This window comes from Pipistrellus kuhlii, unplaced genomic scaffold, assembly GCF_014108245.1.
Source record: "Pipistrellus kuhlii isolate mPipKuh1 unplaced genomic scaffold, mPipKuh1.p scaffold_m20_p_33, whole genome shotgun sequence".
Classification (NCBI taxonomy): Eukaryota; Metazoa; Chordata; class Mammalia; order Chiroptera; family Vespertilionidae; genus Pipistrellus; species Pipistrellus kuhlii.
This window is the reverse complement of record NW_023425533.1, coordinates 2,717,289-2,739,479: the sequence shown is the minus strand read 5'-3', so window position 1 is coordinate 2,739,479 and position 22,191 is coordinate 2,717,289. Positions and strand designations below refer to the sequence as shown.

The 22,191-nt window shown below is 35.5% G+C and overlaps 1 protein-coding gene across 1 annotated transcript in view; it reads right to left on the bottom strand.

The window, feature by feature from the left end:
• The window catches only part of NRK (Nik related kinase), a 149,605-nt gene that overhangs the window by 8,176 nt on the left and 119,238 nt on the right, over positions 1-22,191 (bottom strand). Inside the window, 5 exon segments of the mRNA XM_045570464.1 lie at positions 2,692-2,841; positions 4,953-5,053; positions 11,998-12,156; positions 14,181-14,324; positions 16,389-16,544. Of these exon segments, the coding sequence (XP_045426420.1) occupies positions 2,692-2,841; positions 4,953-5,053; positions 11,998-12,156; positions 14,181-14,324; positions 16,389-16,544 (710 nt within the window).

Here is a 22,191-nt window from a genome sequence, read left to right as displayed (position 1 = left end):
AAGATTAAAAGGGGACTCAAATTGCAGGGAGGAAGAAAAATTTTTATCTCAATATTAAACATCATGTTATCCAATACTCAAAAAGAACCTTCCATATGTCATAAAGTCATCACTATTTAATATTCTTCTTTATATTTAAGAAAAATCTGTTTTTGAAAAAAGCAGAGATTTATTTCCAACACACAGAAATTCATTGAAATTTCATAAAGTTTTATGAATAATGATAGAATCATTGTTACTTGTTATGGAGTTGGATTTCAGGACATTAATGAATACTTTAGTAATTAATGCATGAATCAAGTAAAATACACAACTGGTTATACACCAACTCATTCAAATCGGAAAAAAAATAACTTAAAAATAGCTTGAACTTAAAATGTTTATAAGGGGCAATTTTATAATATTCTTCACTGCTTGAAATATGTCATCCTCCCTTCACAAAAATGTAGGATTTATGTTCCAATTAATAAAATATTAAATTCCTTCAATACACAAATTCAGAGATGTATTAGGTGACAATATCAAATGATCAGAACTATCTAAGATTTTCTAAATTTCATGATGCATAAAACAATGGGAGAAAAGTTACACAAACTACAGACATTTTCATGTTGATAGTATTTTCCTGAGAAATGAACAATTACATTCCTCTATCATTTATCCATATTAGTAAAATTAAAGAAAGAAAGCTCAGAAATTATACTTGCCAAACCCAGTGTACTCAGGCCAAGTGCTTGAGGCCATGTCTCAGCAACAACAATCCTTAAAACCAAAATGGGGACCCAGAGTCGAAAAGCAATTTTTATGCGTTCCCTGGGCACTAGCATGAGCAATTGAATCAGAAAATAGATGAAGGAAGAGAGAAAAAGAAAATGCAAGAAAGAAGTTTGCTTCAAGAAAATTTGTTTAGAATAAAGGTGGACTGCTGTAAATCCAGACAGCCGAGAGGTAGTTTTCTTGCTTCTCAGATAGTTCCTAAAGTAACCACATATTCTTTAGTACACCTGGCTTCCTTGTAGCATTATAACATTTTTAATCTAGCTCTGTTGAAAAAATATTATTTTTAGTACATGCTGTTTCAGAAAACACTCTCCCAACCTTATATTAGAGACCTTTCTCATTTAGTGGGCCAACACACTAGGGTGCTCAGCTAAAAATACTATTTTTTAATATACTTGAGATATCCTAATTAGGTCAGAAAAGTGTTTTTTGGTTTTTTTTTTTAAACTCATCTTCTCTCCTTGCTTTTACAATAATTACTTGATTGCTTTCAAAAGCAAATAATTCTCCTTGTGTAATAGTCAAGTGTAACTTGGGTTTAATCTCTTGAACTCTTTGAAATACTGTAAGTATAAACTTGGACAAGTGCTGCAATGTTCAATACTGTACTAGCTTCAAAATAACACTGTCTGACATGACATTTAAAAATAAGATGCAGGAAGATATGGAAGACACCCCAACCGAAGAATACTATAATATTTAAATAAAAATGAACTTGCACTGATATTTAAGTGACTTTGGCATGGCTTGATTCAGCATTTCCATATTATAATCAGGGTGATTTCTATATAATCATAGAAAACTACTAAGTGATCAGTTAATTATATTGTTCATATGACCAAACTTAAAAAATGTCTCTACTAATGATTTATGTAATTTGTTAGAGATGTATGAAATAATCCTGAATATTATGCAAAATATCGATTACTACAGTGATTTAAAAGTACAGAAAGTATTTTCTTGAACTTTTGTATAATGTTAAATTGCTAAAATTTTACTTGTTGACAAACTGGTGAATTAAGAAAAGGTGAAGCAGATTTGTTGGTTCAGCCCTTCCTTTTCAAATAGGAAAAATATCATTGCTATCAACAAATTTGAGACACAACGTAATTATATTTTGTATGGCATGCTTATGAAGAGGTATTACGTTATGTTCCAGATTTTTATGTAAATAATGAATATAGTGTTTTTACAACTTCCCATTTCTTTGATGTGTCATATTTTTATTATTTACAATTATTTAAGAGTTGAGGTTAATTAGCTTTTAAAATGCTTAATCATTTGATCAGAAATTTTAACTATAATTGATGCTACAAGAGAGATTTTTATGATAATTTTTATATATCATAGTTAAAGTACTATAATCTGAATAAAGAAGGGTGATATACATAATAATATTGCAATACTGGTGGTGTATGTTTTAGAGAATCTTTTAGTGCATTATGGGTTGCAGAAAGACTGAAGGAATGCAAACTCATATGCCAGTTATTATAAATATATAAAGATAAATGGATAATGTATAGCATTTATTCCATATAAAAGGAGGCAGGCACAAATATTTTCCAATTGATAATGATTAGATAGTTATGTGGGTTTAATGTAGTCAGATTTCTTGGTTTATCAATAAAAGTCCAATTTTTTAAGTGTAAACTCTATTCATTAAAAAACAAACAGATAAAAAAAACATTGTGCTAGACAAACACTATTTGTCTACAGAACAGATATAGTTATCTGGACTAAGAAACAATCAGTGATTTTTGTTTATACATTATTATTTCCTGGCACTCTATACTTACCTTTGGGGGTTTCAATTCCAGTATAGATATTGATAATCATATTTTTATTCCTTTAAGAGTTTGACAGTTGTGAAAAACTCAAATTGTGATAAACAATACTTTTCAAGGATCTTACGTTATTTGGCAGGTTCACATCAGACATAACCTCAGATTCTGCATCAATAATGTGATATCCATTTGCTGAGCTGAAGAAAATCTTTAGCCTTTTTTCAGAACCAATAGCCAGGTCAACTGTAACTGGCTTATGACCAAGTGTTGGAAATACCTGGAGATACAAAAGCAAATATGGCCAAAAGGCCAAAAATGACACTCTAAGGCAAAATTCCCTTGCCCTTTGCTTAACAGGTTTATAAAAAACAGGTGATTGTAAAAATAAAATTACATGATGTATTTAGAGAACTATGTATTGTAACTTTTAATAGATCTGGTACTACAATAAGAACATAATTATATTTAGATCTTAAATATTGAGTTTCCCTTTGAAGGTCAAATCTTTAATAATCGTAAGAGACTTGCATGACTCTGCACTCTGTTTGCTGTCTTTAAATTCCTTGCCTTGAGCTTCAGCAAATGAAGCAGCTCATCTGGTCTCTTAAAATGGTTCGCTGGATCAGCTGCTTGTACAATATTTTTGCCAGAATTCGTACAGGCTTCATAGGACATGTAGTCTTCTTTGGAGTCTGCTGATTGATCAATGCAGACTTGATAGGGAATGAAAAAGGCCAGACATGTAAACCTATCATAAATTGGATGTACTCTAGCCTCCTATGGTTGCTAGTTCAATGAAATAAAAAGCCAAACTAGATTCATCACCAAGTTCAGGTCACAGTGGAGGACTGGCACCACAGGATTCAGGTTGAAGCATTGGAATGAGGACTTGAACTAGGAACTGTGTATCAGGCCAGACAGACTGTTGGTACTTATCTTCTTTGCTTTCCAGATCCATACCAGGCAGCTCTAACCAATCAGCAGACACCCAAAAACAAACCCGTATCTAAGTACTGACAGCCGAACCAAAGCCCAATTTAGGGAGATCAGATCAGGGATGTGACTCTGGAAGGGCAGGCCCAGACTATCTGTATAGTATTATATATTACTCATAAAATAATATATTTATTTTGCAAATATACATTGAGGAGCAGTCATAAAATTAGCTTATCTTTATTGTATAGATGTGATTTGTGACAAGTTTTGTCCTATAAAATATATCATGTGAAGAGATCCTGACCTAATATACAAAAGTATTTCATAAATACCTGGATAAGGTCTATTATGATATGTTCTTACCAGCACTCTGTAAAAAAATTGTAGATGGACCAACTTGTTCAAATATATCTGGAACATTTGCTAAATATATAGATTTCCAGACCCCACTTTAGACATACTAATTAACCTGAGGTTGAGTCTGAAATCTAAACTTTTAGGAAATGCGTCAGCCAATTCTGATATACACCCTAGATTAAGACTTTATATAATACTGTTAATTTATTAATCAGTCCTCAATACTATGGACTAAGTATAAAATAATCCTATTTAAGTAGAATTCTGGAGATAGAATAAAAAGACAATATATATAAAAGGAGTCCCCAGTTTATAAGATTAGATTAAAAACTCATCTGCAACCTAATTATTTGGGATCCAAAACGGTTACCTTAGGGCATGAGTGTGGGGGGTTAGGGGACAATGGGAGGTAAGGATACATATGTAATACCTTAGTCAATAAAAACAAACAAACAAACAAACAAACAAACAAAGAGACTAATCTATAGAAGTTCAGTTAAATCATATAAAAATAGATATAGGACTGGTGGTCAAAATAAGCCTAAACACCATTCATTGCAATAGTTCTAGAGAGAAATGAGTTTCAGCCTGAAAGGCATATAGACCCACCTTTCTCTTCCCATCCGTAGCTATTGTAGCCCTGGTAATTAAAGTAAAGGCTTTCTCTTCCTCTATCACTTTACCATTGGATTCCAACCTCTAATATTGCCAAGCCTTTTCTTCTCCTCCATTTTCTCTCCACCCTCCACTAAAATTGGACAGGGACTTTCTCCATTTCAAGTCATTGGGATGACCTACAAAGTCTGTGTTGGGGCTCTAGAAGAGAAGGTCTTTATGTGACTACAGGAAATTGGGAGTGATGAGATGGTGGTGAGTTCCTCTAACGGGGTGTATCAGGGATTTCCCTCCACTTCCCTTTGCTTTGGTGCCTGTGAATTGTCTAAAAATAGTTAAATGATAATGATTGACATGGTATATACAAATTAAAATAACTAAAAGAATTGTATATATTTCTGCTACTATATTCTAAAATATTTTTTCGATTTACATTTTTTCAAAAGAAAAACATTATCAAAGGAAAAGGTTACCACTCACTTTAATAGCAGTGCTTTCATCAAAGGACTTTGGTGCCCATGCATAAAGGTGAATTGATGATTTCAAAGCAATTGCAATATATGTTGTTTCTTCATGTTGGACTACAATGATAAAATACAAAGAAGTAATAATGCCACAGAGTTAATAAGAACACTCAAGTAAATATTTATATTTGTTATTGAAAATGTTAAAGCCACAATGTAAGATCACAGATCATATATTTTTAGAAAAGTTATCTGGCTACAATTTGTTGTTCCCCCCATCAAGGCAACAAAATCATTGTGTTATTTAATGGAGTGTAAGCATTAGCCTTCAAAAGCGCTCTATATTGTACACTACAAACTACAAAACAGTGTTCAAAGAAATTAAAGAAGCCCCAAATAAACAGGAAGACTTCTTTTGTTTATGCATGGGTAGACTTAATATTGTTAAGAGGGTAAAAATCCCCAAAGTGATCTACATATTAAATGCAATTGAGATCCTAATGACTTTTTATGCAGAAATGCTAATGCTGGTTCTAAAATTCACATGGAATTGAAAGAGGCCCACATAGCCAAAACAATCTTGATAAAGAAAAAAAGGGGAGAATCCAAGATGGTGGCATAGGTAAACACCTAGGTAACTGCAGCCTCACACAACAATTTCAATAAAATACAACTAAAATACAAAATGGACATTACCCAGAACTACAGGAAAGTCGACTGACTGGAAATTCTACAATGAGAAGGAAAGAGAAAACCAGAAGGAAAATCAGAGGAGCTGTAAAAGCATAAGGTACAGAGACACGTTGCGCGCGCAGAGAGGACAGAGCCAGAGAGGAGGGGAAGGCTGAGTTCCTGGCTGGTGTTCCCTAGCGGGAAGGAGATAAAAGCTCCGAACTGTGCTGAACACCAGATCCGACAGAACTGAACCCCAGCTCTAGGCCAGACCGTGGGGACCCAGGCTCATACAGAGGGAGCCTGGGCTGTAGGCAGAAACCCAGGGGAGCTGCGAAAGGAAGTCCCGGAGGTGCGCACATTGCAAGCAGAGAACAGACAGTTGACTGTGCCTCTGGATTGCCCTAGCAGAAAGGAGACAAAAGCTCCAGACTGCTCTGAACCCCACTTCCAATCCCACTTCCAACTGAACTGAACCCCAGTTCCGGGCTCATTGGAAGAGAGCCTAGACTGTTTGGTAGTGGGCGAAACTCGAGGGAACCTTTCTCTCAGAGGTTCTTGCAGTGCGTATCAAAGGACACTGAGGAACACTGAGACTCAGGAGCATCATAGGGCTGATGGAAGCCAAGGCTGTAGGCTCCACCCTGAAACTGCGCCCCATCCAAGCTGAACACAGAGACTTTTAAGGCTACCAACTCAGGGAAGCTGCGAAAATGCCGAGACAAGGAAACAGATCACAAAAGAAAGAAATGGAGGACAAGAAGCGACTGGATATAGAGCTTAAAACCACGCTTATAAGGTTTTTCAAGAATTTCCTAGAAAAGGCTGATAAAATAAACGAGATCTATGAGGATATGAAAAGGGATCAACTAGAAATAATAAGGGATCAACAAAAAATAATAAGGGATCAACAAGAAATAAAGAATACATTGTCTGAAATAAAAAAAAAATATATTATAGAGAGTCCTAAAAACAGAATGGAAGATCACAAGAATCAAGTCAAAGATTTGGAACATAAAGAGCCAGAAGACACTCCTCCACAGAAACAAGAAGACAAGCTGAAACCGGTTTGGTTCGATGGATAGAGCATCGGCTTGGGGACTAAAGGGTCCCGGGTTCGATTCCGGTCAAGGGCATGTGCTTTGGTTGCGGGCATGTCCCCGGTAGGCGGTGGGCAGGAGGCAGTTGATCGATGACTCTCTCTCATTGATGTTTCTAACTCTCTATCCCTCTCCCTTCCTCTCTGTACAAAAATCAATAAAATATATTAAAAAAAAAAAAAAGAAGAAGAAGAAGAAGACAAGAGAATCCAGAAAGTTGAAGATAATGTAAGAAACCTCTGGGACAACTTCAAGGGAACCAACATCAGAATTATGGGGGTCCCAGAAGAAGAGAGAGAGCAAGATACCGAAAACATACTGAAAGAAATAGTGACAGAAAACTTCCCCCACCTGATGAAAGAATTAGACTTACAAGTCCAGGAAGCGCACAGAACCCTAAACAAAAGGAATCCAAAGAGGACCACACCAAGACACATCATAATTAAAATCTCAAGAGCAAAAGACAAAGAGAGAATATTAAAAGCAGCAAGAGAAAAGCAGATAGTTACCTATAAAGGAGCACCCATAAGATTGTCAGCTGATTTCTCAACAGAAACCATGCAGGCCAGATGGGAATGGCAAGAAATATTCAAGGTGATGAATAGCAAGAACCTACAGCCAAAAATAATCTACCCAGCAAAGCTATCACTCAGAATCAAAGGCCGGATAAAGAGCTTCATTAATAAAAAAAAAAAAGCTAAAGGAGTTCATCACCGCCAAACCAGAATTATATGAATTGCTGAAGGGGGTTCTTTAGGAAGAGGAAGAAAATAAAGATAAAAATTATGAACAACAAATAGATAACTATCAATAAGTGAATCTAAAAACCAAGGGAATTAAAAAAAATGATGAACAATATTAACTGGTGAATATAATAGAATCAGAGGTATGGAAGGGGAGTGAACTGATGATTCTCAGGGAAAAGGGGAGTTGGGGGTGTGGGAAGAGACTGAACATAAACTGTACACCTATGGATGAGGACAATGGGAGGTGGGGAAAGGACAGAGGGTGAGGTGGGAACCTGGTGGAGGGGAGCAATGGAGGGGAGAAAAATGAGGAACATTTGTAATAATATGAACAATGAAGATTTATTAAAAAAAAAAAGAAAAGAAAAGAAAAAATGTTTGGGAACTCATACTTCCCAATTTCAAAACTTACTACAAGCTACACTAATTAAAACAACGTAGTACTGGCATAAAGATAGGCATATAGATCAATGTAGAATTATTGGGAATCTACAAATAAATCAATACACCTTTGGCCAATGATGTCAAGACCATTTGATTAGAAAAGAATAGACTTTTCAATAAATGGTACTGGGAGAATTGAATATCCACATACAAAAGAGTGGGGTTAAAGTATCTTTAAAGTTGTTGCTATGGAAAATAATACAATTACTAATAATTAATAGTACAACAATAAACTCTGCATACAACTATAAACCTACTTTTGCCTCACACTCGCTATAGAATGCATGCTAAAAGATGAGCAACACATAAAAGGACTTTAAAAAGAATAAAAATAAATCATAATGAATGGCAAAGTTCTCAAATGGAATGCTAAAATTTTGAATACAAAAAGCAAAATAGATTTTTCTGAATTGAAATACGTGGAATAAGCGATTAAACAGAAAAAGAAAGAAAAAAAACAACACACACAACAACGTACCAACAGGATGAATGAACCTTGAAAATATAAGTTACAGAAGCCTCTCACAAAAAAAAACCAAAACAAACAAATAAAAACAAACAAACACATAATGTATGGTTGTATTTAAATAAGTTGTCCAAATAGACAAATTTATAGCAAAATAAAGTAGATAAGTGGTTAATGTGAACCCTGAGAAAGAAGATACCTACGAAGAAAGGCTCCTAGTGGCTAACTTGGCTCAAATTTAAAAGAGTCTAGTAGCTCTTTCTAAATAAGAGTATTCCACACAAACTGCCCTTCAGGAAGAAGCCTACAATGAACTGCCTAACTGCAGTGTGTTCCTAACAGCTGAGCCAGCCCTTATAAAGGAATTTATGGAATTTGTATTTCATTGAATACGACTGAGGCTTTCTCCATCCAATTGGAGTTGCACAGCTATATCCATATTAGCATTTTCACAAACCACTCAGAGTGGGCCCAGATGACCAATCAGGACATTGCTTTTGGGCCCAAACTGATAGGATTTTAAGTGCTAATTTGCATGTGGATGGGCAAATCTTGGACCAGGTGTGGAGACTTCTGTCTATATAAGTCAGCCCTCCTTTGTATAGTGCACTTTCACTTTTCATTGAAAGTTGAAGATCACATTTCTCTTAGGAGCTGAAACACCTAAAACAAGGTGGAGCAGACCAGACTAGAGTAGATCTGTCTAGCCTGAGAGGGAACTAGCCCGAGGGCTGTCCCTCCCAGGGCTATATTGCTCAGTGCCTCTCCCCAAGGCCTCCTCACAGCCTTGCTGTTTCACAGCCATTCTGCTTCATAATTGAGCTGTAATACAATTGAGCTGTTCCACAGCTGTGCTAGCCATAACTTAACACAATTGGCTGTATGCACTGAATAAAGGTTCCTGTTTTCACTGCATCCAAAAAAGGTAATGAGCCAAAAACCATCAGGCAACATTACCTAGGATTGTGAGGAGAATAATGTGAATGTAAGACTATTTGAATGTGGAGAGGTTGCTAATGACTATGGGGTTTTATTTGGGGTGGACAATGAAAATTAGATTACAGAGATGGTTATTACACAACTCTATAAGTATACTAAAATTATATACTTTTAAATAGGTACACTTTATGGTATATGAATTATTTCAATAGCTTTTTTAAAAGAATAAATATAGAAAAAATATATGCTTGTTCTCAGCTAGACCTTTTGGCTCTTGTACTCTTGTAGGATATGTTTTCCTACCTGTTGGATTTTTACTTTATGCTCTTGGCAGTGATATTACTTCTGTCCTCTCTAGCCAGACTTCATCTGAGACCAATATATAATATAAGGTCTCTCTCTCTGTCTCTCTCTCTCTCTCTCTCTCTCTCTCTCTCTCTCTCTCTCTCATTCTTTTTCTTTTGCACTGCTCCCAAGATGGTCAATAAGTATGATTAATAACTCGCAACAAGCAAAAGAAACCTAGTGTTCCATCTGCTAGTCTGTTAGTAGGTCAAATGTTTTTGATTTTTATAAGAACTGGGATGGGTTGGAATGAGATCAGCCAGAAAAAAACTAGACTTAGCTAGTCCTTCTGCTTACCAAGAGCCCATATTTGCAAGATGGTTGGTTAACTCTCTCTTTTTTTAAAAGAACAAATATATTTTTATTGATTTCAGAGAGGAAGAAAGATGTAGGTAAAACATCAATGATGAAAGAGAATCATCGATCTGTTGCCTCCTGCATACCACACAATGGGGATCAAACCCACAACTTGGCATGTGCCCTGATCTGGAATCAAACTTCAACCTTATGGTTCACAGATTGGCATTCAACCACTGAGCCATTACAGTTGGGAAACTCTTATTGAACTAAAATATTTACTAGTTGGTAGTAAGCAGTTCAATGTAAACTCCTGGGTTAACATTGGGGGATGTCATTCACCTCTGGCTACAAAATTTACATAATATACTCTGAAGAAAAGTAGTGATACATAAAACTAGAAGAGCCCGGTTAGTGTGGCTCAGTGGTTGAGCACTGACACACAAACCAGGAGGTCACACATTGATTCTGGTCAGGGCACATGCCTGGGTTGTGGGCTCAATCCCTAGTCAGGAGCATGCAGGAGGCAGTTTATCAATGATTCTCTATTATCATTGATGCTCCTATTCCTCTTTCCCTTTCCCTTTCTCTCTCTGAAATAAATTTTAAAAAACATTAAAAAAGATAAAACTAGAAGAAAGTAATGTATTTATTTAATGCCCAATTCAGATACTCATTTCTCTATTCAATGAGGTATGTGTACATATGTACACACATATATAAATCTATTATGGGAAAACCTCTTTATATGTGGAGCAGAAATGGTTAGTCAGGATAGAAATATTCTGATGCAACTCATACTAGGTGATTCCACCTTTCTCTTACTTAGGTCACTAGTTCTGCCTAAAGGGGAATTAGTGAAGAGGAAAAAAGGAAATTAAGGCTGAGAGTGGAGGAAATTTGCTTTAGAAACAGAACAAAATGAGGTAATATTACTTCCCAGTTGTTGACAGATTGAGAGTAGGATTCTGAGACCCTGGCGTTGTTACTCCGTTCAAAGTGAATGATTTTGAAGAGGCAGGGATATGAAAACATTCTAATCAGACAGGAAATATTTAGCAATCATATTCATGAATCTCAGTAGTGGGAGCAAGAGTGAGCAGACCATAGGAGACTTTTTCTTTTGACTTATTGTAAATTTTCCTCATCAGTGTTAAAAGGGATTTGCTAATCTATACGAATAAAAGCCTAGGTGGCCCTCAAATGTGATGTCATCACAAGATGGACACCACAAAGATGGCCACCACAAGATGGCCACCACAAGAGGGTCGCTACAAGAGGGCTGCCACAAAGATGGCCACCACAATATAGCTGTGCACACAGTGGAGGCGGGGCCTGGAGGAGAAGGTGGATGGTGGCAGGGGAGGGTGGTTATGGGTGATCAGGTCAGCAGTGGAGGGCAGATGGTGGCAGGGGAGCAGTTAGGAGGTGATCAGCTGGCAAGCAGAAGTGGTTAGGGGCAATCAGGCAGCCGAGTGGTTGGGAGCCAGTGGTCCCAGATTGTGAGAGGGATGTCTGGCTGCCAGTTTAGGACCCATTCTGGAAGTTGGATACCCTCCTAGGAGTGCCAGATTGTAGAGGATGCAGGCTGAGCTGAGGGACACCCCCCTCCCATGCACAAATTTCATTACCCGGGCCTCTAGTTAAAAATAAAAGGAATTATTATATGACTCTATTTTATTCTATTAGAGGAAAGTGTCACATAAATAATCTTGTGTGTTTTTGAAGAAACACAAAAGCATTATATAGTTGAAGTTATGTAGAAACAGGAAAATAATAGTTTATATGGAATAAAGTGACTGAGAAGAAAAGTAAGGTGAGAAAGTAAACCAAATTTAACTTCAATAGCTATTTCAGTCAATTTATATATATTTTTTCAATAATAGCCATAATTGTGGCATAAAAACTCTGGAAAATGTGGCAATGAAATTCACTCATTTTTGTATATGAAATTGAAACTTTGTCCTTTCTCTGCCTTTTATAACAATGTACTTCACCAAGTGAAGGGAATCAAAATTTGTATACCTATAGTAAATATGAAATGGGACTTACGAACACTGAAGTGTTCACAGCCTGTCAACTTATCGATAGCTTTGCAGGCTTCCTCTGTCTTTAGCATTTCCACTTGTCTTCTTTTACTTTCTGGATCATCATTCAAAATCTTGTTCCTCAGCCAGGTCAGATGATACACCCGAAGTCTGTTTTTATGGCCTGACATTAAAATACAATGCAGTGTTTCAATCTAGTTTCTTTATATACTAAAAAAATAAAAAAGTAAAGGCATTTTGCCTTTGTAGCCAAATATTTTCATTAAGGTAAAAAACACTTTTAAAAAAAGTTGCATCAGTCTTCCCTTCAGAGTTTGTAAATGTGATAGCAATGTTTCTCACTTCCAAAAGATAGTAAAAGTGTCTACCAGCTACCTATGTGCCTGTCTGAAGTGAATGTGAAATATTTCTTTGGGGCAGGTTAAGCTTGACACTGTGCAGGCAACATAATTACCATCCATTCATTTGTATCTTGGCTTTCATCTAAGTCATGATCCTTCTAGAATTCAAAGATAGAGAAACTGTCCTTGGTGTTGGGTATGAATGAGAGAATGCCGAAATATTCACTGTTAGACATTCAGGGACAGTAGGATGGATCTCTTTGTGCTCTTACATTTTGGCATACTTAAAAAATAGTTGAATGGTTTTATTATTTTTTTCTCAACCCAATTTATCTTTAATATTAATTTTCTAATTATAAATCCCATCAACATTTTATAATTCCTTCAGGAAAACTTGGCCATTAAAATTTCATGTTTTTTTTTAGTGACTTTATATTCATTTTAGGGTTTATGATTAAAATATTTCTAGGCCCAATAATATGATTCTTATTTATGAGATAAATCTTAAATATAGCTTTATGTGATACTTTAAAAAGTAGTGTTAGAATTCAGACATCCATGTCTGTTGCCATTCTATTCTTAAATATAAAATAAATGTGTGCCCTAAACTATCAGGCATATTTATACACTGATGTTCTCTATACTATCTGAGGCAAAAATAATCCACATTTGAAAAAATATTAAGCATTAAAAAAGGCACATTTAGGTTAGAGAAAGTTGAATAGAAAGTAAAGCACTGTGTTTTCCAGCCACCCAAGTACTTACAAATGTTGCTAAATGCTGCTTTTATGTACATCAAGAAGTTATAAATGGATGACTGTATAACATGATAAAAATTGTGAAGTTTTAGCATTTATAGAGGATTTTTTCTCTTACTAAAACTTGAAGCAAAGTTAATATTTAAGAATATAGATAAACATTAATCAATGTACAATACAGCTATTAGGTATAGACTGGGAGTACATATATATATCTAAATGACTGTATTTAACATCAATTTATTCTACCCTCAAACCATTTTTTAAAAATTTGTATCCTTTTGTCTACCATCTTTGGCCTATAGTCAATTTTAATGCTAACATTACTAACATCCAAATACTTGGTCTCTCATATTTAAAGGTTCAAGCTCAGACTGACCAAAGCTAAGAAATTTAACTACTATATGGAAAGAGTGGAGAGGCCTTAGAGCACTGGTTCTCAACCTTCCTAATGCCACAACCCTATAATACAGTTCCTCATGTTGTGGTGACCCCCAACCATAAAATTACTTTCATTGCTACTTCATAACTGTAATTTTGCTACTGTTATGAATTGTAATGTAAATACATGTGTTTTCTGATGGTCTTAGGCTCTACAGCAGCGGTTCTCAACCTGTGGGTCACGATTCACAGGTTGAGAACTATTGCTGAAGAGCCTAAGACCACCAGAAAACATAGATATTTACATTGCAATCTCTTACATTGATGCCTCTCTCTCTCTCTCTCTCTCTCTCTCTCTCTCTCTCTCTCTCTCTCTCTCTCTCTTTCTCTCTCTCTCTCTCTCTCTCCCTTCCTCTCTCCTCATCTTGCTCTAAAATAATTAATAAAACACATGGCTTTTCTTATAATTGACCTAGGTTAAGTGTGTTGCAATCAAATATACAGATACCAAAGGAAAATCAGAAGTTAGTTTAAATTATAAATAGGTTAAAAAAAACAAAACACTAGTTGGAAAGTCTGGTGTCCCAAATAAATGTGATATTTAAAGTTCTTTCCTATGAACACCTTCTCCTGAGAAATACATTAGCCCAGTTTGAAACCTAATTAATCTGTATAATTACTCAGCTAATTTTAGTTCTTAAACAAACCCGAGATAGTAATCAGCAAATTGAGTGGCTCTACAACTTGGATCTGACGAAATGGTCTTCGTTTTATAAGTGTTGTAATATCTGCCTTTCCACTTCTGTCCATAAGATACAGATTAGATCTGGTTCCCAACAGCAAATTCACTCCTGTTTATATATAAAAAGAAAAGTTCTATATTAGCTCAGATTACATTTTTATAAATAACTTTTATATTAGTACTAGAGGCCCACTGCATGATATTTATGCAAGAATAGGCTTTCCTTCCCCTGGCTTCACTCCCAGCCCAGCAAGTCCCTGCTCCTGGCCCGCCCAGAAGAGAGCAAGTCCTTGCTTCTATCCACAGCACTGCTCATGTAGTTCCCTTTGCCACCCCCCACCCCTCATAGCAGGCATACCACCCCTCCCAGCCTCTCCATGAATGCATATGCAAATTAGCCTGCCATATTTATTGGTTAATTTGAATACTCACTCTGATTGGCTGTGGGCATAGCAGAGGTATGATCAATTTACATGATTGTTTATTATTAGGTAAGATTTTTGTTATGCCAATATTCTGATTTATATAAAGGTAGCATATCATTTTAGGCTAATGTTAGATTTATTCTGTATAAAAATGGAATTTCTACCAACAGAACAAATTTCATTGAAATGCATACAAATATGGAAGATAATACCCTTTGGAAATATTATACTGGGTGGTGTCTAGTCTTCCATATTACAAATAAGCCTTTATGCATATCATAGAACCCTTAGTTATATCCCAAACTGTATAAAAATCAATCAACCTCTTGGAAAGTTACCATTAAATATTGAAGATGTCTAGCACCTATAGGCATCAATTCAGTTGATTTCTTAATTCTAACTCTATCTATGGGTTTTAATGTTTTAAAAATAATTATATGTAAACTGATTTAAAATTGAATGATTCTGTGTTCATACATATAATAAATATTTACATTGCCAAAATTAATCCCTACTTTTATGTATTTAAATTTTGACACTCTTTGTCTGTTGGTTCTGGTCACTCAAAAAACAATAACAAACAAACAAACAAAACATATAATCACTGTTTTAAAAGACCAGAATGACAGAACTGAAATAGAAGATTAAACTAAAGTTAGAATGTATTTCAAACTACTGACGGAGTTTTCCTACATATCAGAAAAATAATATAAGAAAGAGTACTTCAATATGTTCTTTCTTCTTGGAATATTTTTCTCTAGGGGTAAAGGCAAGGATCTCTGCCTTCATTTTCTCATTCTGTCTTTTACCAGTTCTATAAGTAAATGTCCAGGACAGTTTTACAAACTATATTTTTCTACTACACATGAATCTGAGAGGGAGAAGGAAGTGCAGTCAATTTTTACTGTAATCTTTTGTTTTCCAAAATAATTTTTCAAAAATAATGAAAATTAATTACTAGGCATAAATTGGGCAGTCACCTGACTGAAATGATAATGAAGTAAACTTGATTTTCTTGTAATCTGATACATTAGTTTAGCAAAACTTTAAGGATGTTAGGTTTTTCCCTAAATTGTTCAATCCCTATAACCATAATGTCCATTACATTTCTCTATTTTTAATATAAAGTTCTGTCCCATGTTCAATCTTACATGAAGTAAAATTTATGAAATTGCAATTTGGAGGTTGGCATTTACTTTGGCTTTCTCCCCTTCTTCTGTTCATTTATGCTACAAACTGGCTTAAGATAAAATATTGTCTCAGCACTACTAATGTGGTTATAATTCACTCTTCTGGAATAAAGGACTGAAAAAGTCTATCAAAGACATAGAAGTAACTTTCTCAAAAAATCTTCAAGATTATTTTAAAACAAGAACTTGCAGAAATATTTCTTCTGATATCTTATTATATGCTGCACATCCTCTTACATTAAAACATACTAAGCTCAAAATTTTTTAAAAAATCATAACCTAATTTAATTTTATATTTTAGCTCAGTTAATTCAGGTTAAAAAGAAAAATAGAATAAAAAGGGTAGGGAGCACCAATTCAAACATCAAACTACATTCAGCGAAGATAAATCAGGGAAAAGGAGCAAATTAATTATATAAATATATTTTTAATTTCTTGGTAATTATTTGGCAATAGAAAATAAATGTTTTATACCTATGATTTTTTCACCCCTTTATTACATAGATGAAATATAATATTCAAAAGAGCAAGAGCTTATTTTAAAGAAACCAGACTCACCCCACAAAGAACCACAGCAGATCTCAGAAGTGAATTCCTTTTCATACATGTGGATTAGTGGTTTTTTACATGCAGGAGAGACATATAGTGGGTTAACATTGACTTCAGAGGTTTTCTTAGGTGATTTCTCAGGTACTTCCACTAATCCAGTATATACTATCAAGAAGTAAGGAGAAGATATTGAGAGAAATTACTAATGTTTACACGATACGTGCTTGCCTGTTTCCACAAATGAGACATAGCTTAGATAAGTTCCTTTTTTTCTTTTTTTTTACACATTTTAATGATATTTTTTGCCCCCCTCCCTCCCTCCCCCATATCCCCTCCCTCCCCATAGTTTTATGTCCATTGGTTATACTTATATGCATGTATACAAGTCCTTTGGTTGATTTATTATCTCCCCCAGATCCTCCTCCCCTCCCCGCTGTAATTTGACAATCTGCTTGTTGCTTTACTGTCTCTATATCTATCTTTTGGTTCATCAGTTTATAATGCTCTTTATTATCCACAAATGAGTGAGGTCATGTGGTGTTGATTGGCTTATTTCACTCAGCATGATGTTCTCCAATTCCATCCAGGTTGCTGCAAATGATGAGAATTCCTTCTTCTTTATGGCAGCATAGGATTCCATTGTGTAGATGTACCATAGTTTTTGGAACCAATCATCTGCTGACGGGCACCTAGGCTGTTTCCAAATTCTGGTTATTGTAGATTGTGCTGCTATGAACATAGGGGTGCATATATCCTTTCTGATTGGTGTTTCTAGTTTCTTGGGATATATTCCTAGGAGTGGGATTACTGGGTCAAATGGGAGTTCCATTTTCAGTTTTTTGAGGAAACTCCACACTGTTCTCCACAGTGGTTGCACCAGTCTGCATTCCCACCAGCAGTGCACGAGGGTTCCTTTTTCTCCGCAACCTCGCCAACACTTCTCGTTTGTCGATTTGTTGATGTTGGCCATTCTGACAGGTGTGAGATGGTACCGCACTGTTGTTTTGATTTGCATCTCTCGTATAATTAGTGACTTTGAGCATGTTTTCATGTGCCTTTTGGCCTTCCTTCTGTCTTCTTTTGAAAATATTCTATTTAAGGTCCCTTGCCCATTTCTTAATTGGATCATTCATTTTCCTTTTATTTAGTTGTATCAGCTGTCTGTAGATGTTAGAGATTAAACCTTTATCAGTGGTGTTATTTGCAAATATGTTCTCCCACACCGTGGGCTTTCTTGTTGTTTTGTTGATGGTTTCTTTTGCTGTAAAAAAGCTTTTTATTTTCATGTAGTCCCATTTGTTTATTTTCTCTTTAGCTTCCATTGCCCTAGGGGCAGTATCAGTGAAGAAGTTCTTTTGGCATACGTCTGAGATTTTGCTGCCTGAGGATGCTTCTAGTATTTTTATGGTTTCCCGTCTGATGTTTAAGTCCTGTATCCATTTTGAGTTTATTTTTGTGTATGGTGTAAGTTGGTGATCTAGTTTCATTCTTTTGCATGTGTCTACCCAATTTTCCCAACACCATTTATTGAAGAAACTGTCTTGACTCCATTGTATATTCGTGCCTCCTTTGTCAAATATTAATTGAGCATAGTGATTTGGGTTGATATCTGGGTTCTCGATTCTATTCCATTGAACTATATGTCTGTTCTTGTGCCAGTACCAGGCTGTTTTGAGAACAGTGGCTTTGTAATACAGTTTGAAGTCCGGTATTGAGATCCCTCCTACTTTACCCTTCTTTCTCAGGATTGCTGTGGCTATTCGGGTTCTTTTATTGTTCCAAATGAACTTTTGGAGAGTTCTTTCTAGGTCAGTGAAATATGCCCTTGGTATTTTAATGGGGAGTGCATTGAACCTATAGATTGCTTTAGGAAGTATGGACATTTTGATGATGTTGATTCTACCAATCCATGAACATGGTATGTTCTTCCATCTCCTTCCATCATCCTCTATCTCTTTTTTCAATGTCGTGTAATTTTTCTGCATATAGATCCTTTATTTCCTTTGTTAATTTATTCCTAGGTATCTTAATTTTTTTGGTGCGATGGTAAATGGAACTGCTTTTTAAGTCTCTGTTTCTGTAGTTTCACTGTTGGTGTATAGAAATGCCATGGATTTCTTGGCATTAATTTTGTATCCTGCTACATTGCCAAATTTATTTATTAAGTCAATTAGTTTCTTAATGGAGTCTTTTGGGTTGTTTATGTACAATATCATGTCATCTGCAAATAAGGATAACTACTTCTTCTTTTCCAATTTGGATGCCTTTTATTTCCTCCTCTTGTCTAATTGCAATGGCTAGTACTTCCAGTACTATGTCAAACAGGAGTGGCGAAAGTGGGCATCCCTGTCTTGTTCCTGTTCTTAGAGGGAATGGTTTTAGTTTTTGCCCATTGAGTATAATGTTGGCTGTGGGTTTATCATATATAGTTTTTATTATGTTGAGGTATGATCCTTGTACTCCCACCTTGTTAAGAGTTTTTATCAGGAAAGGGTGTTGGATTTTATCAAATGCTTTTTCTGCATCAATTGATATGACTATATGATTTTTACCTTTCAATTTGTTTATGTGATGTATCACGTTTATTGATTTGCGGATATTGTATCATCCTTGCATTCCTGGAATAAATCCTACTTGGTCATGATGTATGATCTTTGTGATGCTCTGCTGGAGCCGATTTGCTAGGATTTTGTTGAGGATTTTGGCATCTATGTTCATGAGGGATATTGGCCTGTAATTCTCTTTCATTGAGTTGTCTTTATCTGGTTTTGGTATTAGGGTGATGCTGGCTTCATAGAAGGAGTTTGGAAGTGTTCCTTCCTCTTGAATTTTTTGGAAAAGTCTGAGGAGGATAGGTTTTATTTCTTCCTTGAATGTTTGGTAAAACTCTCCTGTGAAGCCATCTGGCCCTGGGCTTTTGTTTGCTGGAAGCTTTCTGATGACTGTTTCAGTTTCTTCCCAAGTCACTGGTCTATTGAGATGTTTAGATTCTTCCTGATTGAGTTTTGGAAGTTTGTATTTTTCTAGGAATATGTCCATTTCCTCCAGGTTGTTCAGTTTATTGGAATAGAGTTGTTCGTAGTATTTTGTAACAATCCGTTGTATTTCGTTGGGGTCTGTTGTTATTTCACCTCTTTCATTTCTGATTTTGTTTATTTGGGTCCTCTCTCTTTGTTTCTTAGTTAGCCTGGCTAGAGGTTCATCTATCTTGTTTATTCTTTCAAAGAACCAGCTCTTGGTTTTGTTAATCTTATGTATTGTTTTTTTGGTCTCTATGTCGTTTATCTGTGCTCTGATTTTTGTTATTTCCTTCCTTCTGCTTACACTGGGCTTTTCTTGTTGCTCCTTTTCTAACTCTTTGAGTTGTAGAGTTAGATCATATGTTACCCTTTTTTTCTAGTTTTTTGCAATAGGCTTGTAAGGATATGAACTTCCCTCTCAAGACTGCTTTTGCTGTGTCCCATAGATTTTGGATCATTGTGTTTTCATTGTCATTTGTTTCCAGGATGTTTTTAATTTCTTCCTTGATTTCTCTGGTAACCCAGTCCTTGTTTAATAGCGTGCTGTTTAGTCTCCATGTGTTTGATTTCTTTGGATTATTTTTATTGTAGTTAATTTCCAGTTTTATGCCATTATGTTCTGAGAAGATACTTGATATGATTTCTATCTTCTTGAATTTGAAAAGACTTTGCCTATGACCCAAAATGTGGTCTATCTTTGAGAATGTGCCATGTGCACTTGAGAAGAATGTATATTCTGTGGCTTTGGGGTGGAATGTTCTGAAGATGTCAATTAAGTCCATCTGGTCTAGTGAGTCAATTAGGATTGATATTTCTTTGCTGTTTTTTTGTTTAGATGATTTGTCGAAGGGTGACAGTGGGGTATTAAAATCTCCTACTATGATTGTATTGCTATTAATCTCTCTCTTAATGTCCTCCAGCAGTTTTTTTATGTATTTGGTTGCTCCTGTATTGGGTGCATATATATTTACCAGGGTTATTTCTTCTTGTTGGATTGTTCCCTTTAGTATTATGAAGTGGCCTTCATTATCTCTTATTATGTCCTTCACTCTGAGATCTAATTTGTCAGATATAAGTATTGCTACCCCAGCTTTTTTTTCATTTCCATTTGCCTGGAAAACTTTTTTCCATCCCTTCACCCTCAATCTGTGTGCATCTTTTTTTCTGAGGTCGGTTTCTTGTAGACAACAGATGTATGGGTCTTGTTTTCTTATCCAATCTGTTACCCTATGTCTTTTGATTGGAGCATTTAATCCATTTACATTTAAGGTTATTATTGATAGGTACACATTTGACGCCATTTTTATTCTATACCCGTGTTCCTTCTTCACTTCCTATTTCTTTATTTTTATAGTAGACCCTTTAGCATTTCTTGCATTGCTGGTTTGGTGGAGATAAATTCCTTCAGTCTTTTTTTGTCTGTGAAGCTCCTGATTTCCCCTTCAATTTTGATAGATAGCCTTGCTGGGTACAGTATTCTTGGATTCAGACCCTTCCTTTGCATGACTTTGTATATTTCATCCCATTCCCTTCTGGCCTGGTAAGTTTCCGTTGAGAAATCAGTTGCTAGTCTGATGCGGGTTCCTTTGTATGTAACTTTCTGTCTCTCTCTGGCTGCTTTTAAGATTCTTACTTTGTCATTGTTGTTTGCCAATTTGATTATAATGTGCCTTGGAGTCTGTCTTCTGGGATTCATTTTGCTTGGGACTCTGCGAGCATCTTGGATTTGTGTGGGTTTTTTCTTCTCTATTTCAGGAAAGTTTTCTGTCATTATTTCTTGAAATACTTTTTCCATGTCTACCTCAGTTTCCTTTCCTTCTGGAACCCCTATTATTCGAATATTATTTTGTTTTGTAATGTCCCAAAGCTCCCGTAGGTTCTCCTCCTGCTTTTTAATCTTTTTTTCTAGAAGCTGCTCTACTTGGGTATTTTTTTCCATCTTATCTTCTAGCTCACTGATGCGGTCCTCTGCTTCCTCTAGTCTACTCTTGATGCTTTCTATTGAGTTCTTCATGGTAGCGATGTCATTTTTCATTTCTTCTTGGTTCTTCTTCAATTCCTCATGGTTCTTCTTCAATTCCTCATGGTTCTTCCTCATTTCTTCTTGGTTATTGTCAAATTTCTCTTCCATTCTTTTTAGCCATCTTATGATCATTATTCTGAATTCTTGCTCTGGTAGGCTGCTTACCTCGGGCTCGTTTACTTCCTTTTCTGGTGATGCCTGCTTTTCTTTCATGTGCGGACTATGTTTTTGTCTCCCTATGGCCTCTCTTCTCAGGATGTCTGGTTATGTGATGTTCCTTCTCCTGCGTTGATTTAAAATTTCAAAATACAAACACTACCTGGTACAACACAAGAGGCACTTAACAGGAATGTACTTACAATATTAATAACCTTTAGTAAAGGTGACCACTAGAGAAAGGCAACTTAGGGGATAGGAGAGAAGGAAGAAAGGTAAAAATAAAATAAAGAAAAATTTAAAAAAGTAAAAATTAAAATTAAAAAAAAATTAAGTAAATAAAATAAAAAAAAGAGGGATAAAGAGATGGAAAAAGAGGAAAAAAAGTAATGACAAAATAAAGTTGGAAAACAGGGAAGAAAAGAAAGGAGAGAGAGAGAGAAAGAGAGAGAAGAAGCAAACTAAAAGAGAAATGGGAAACAAACTATATATATGTGGAGAAAACTGCCATAGAACAACCACTGAACCCAGCCAATGCCAGTAACAATACTCTGAGATTAATACAAACTACAATATCCCCTATTATTAAGTAAGGCTATGATATACAGAAGTA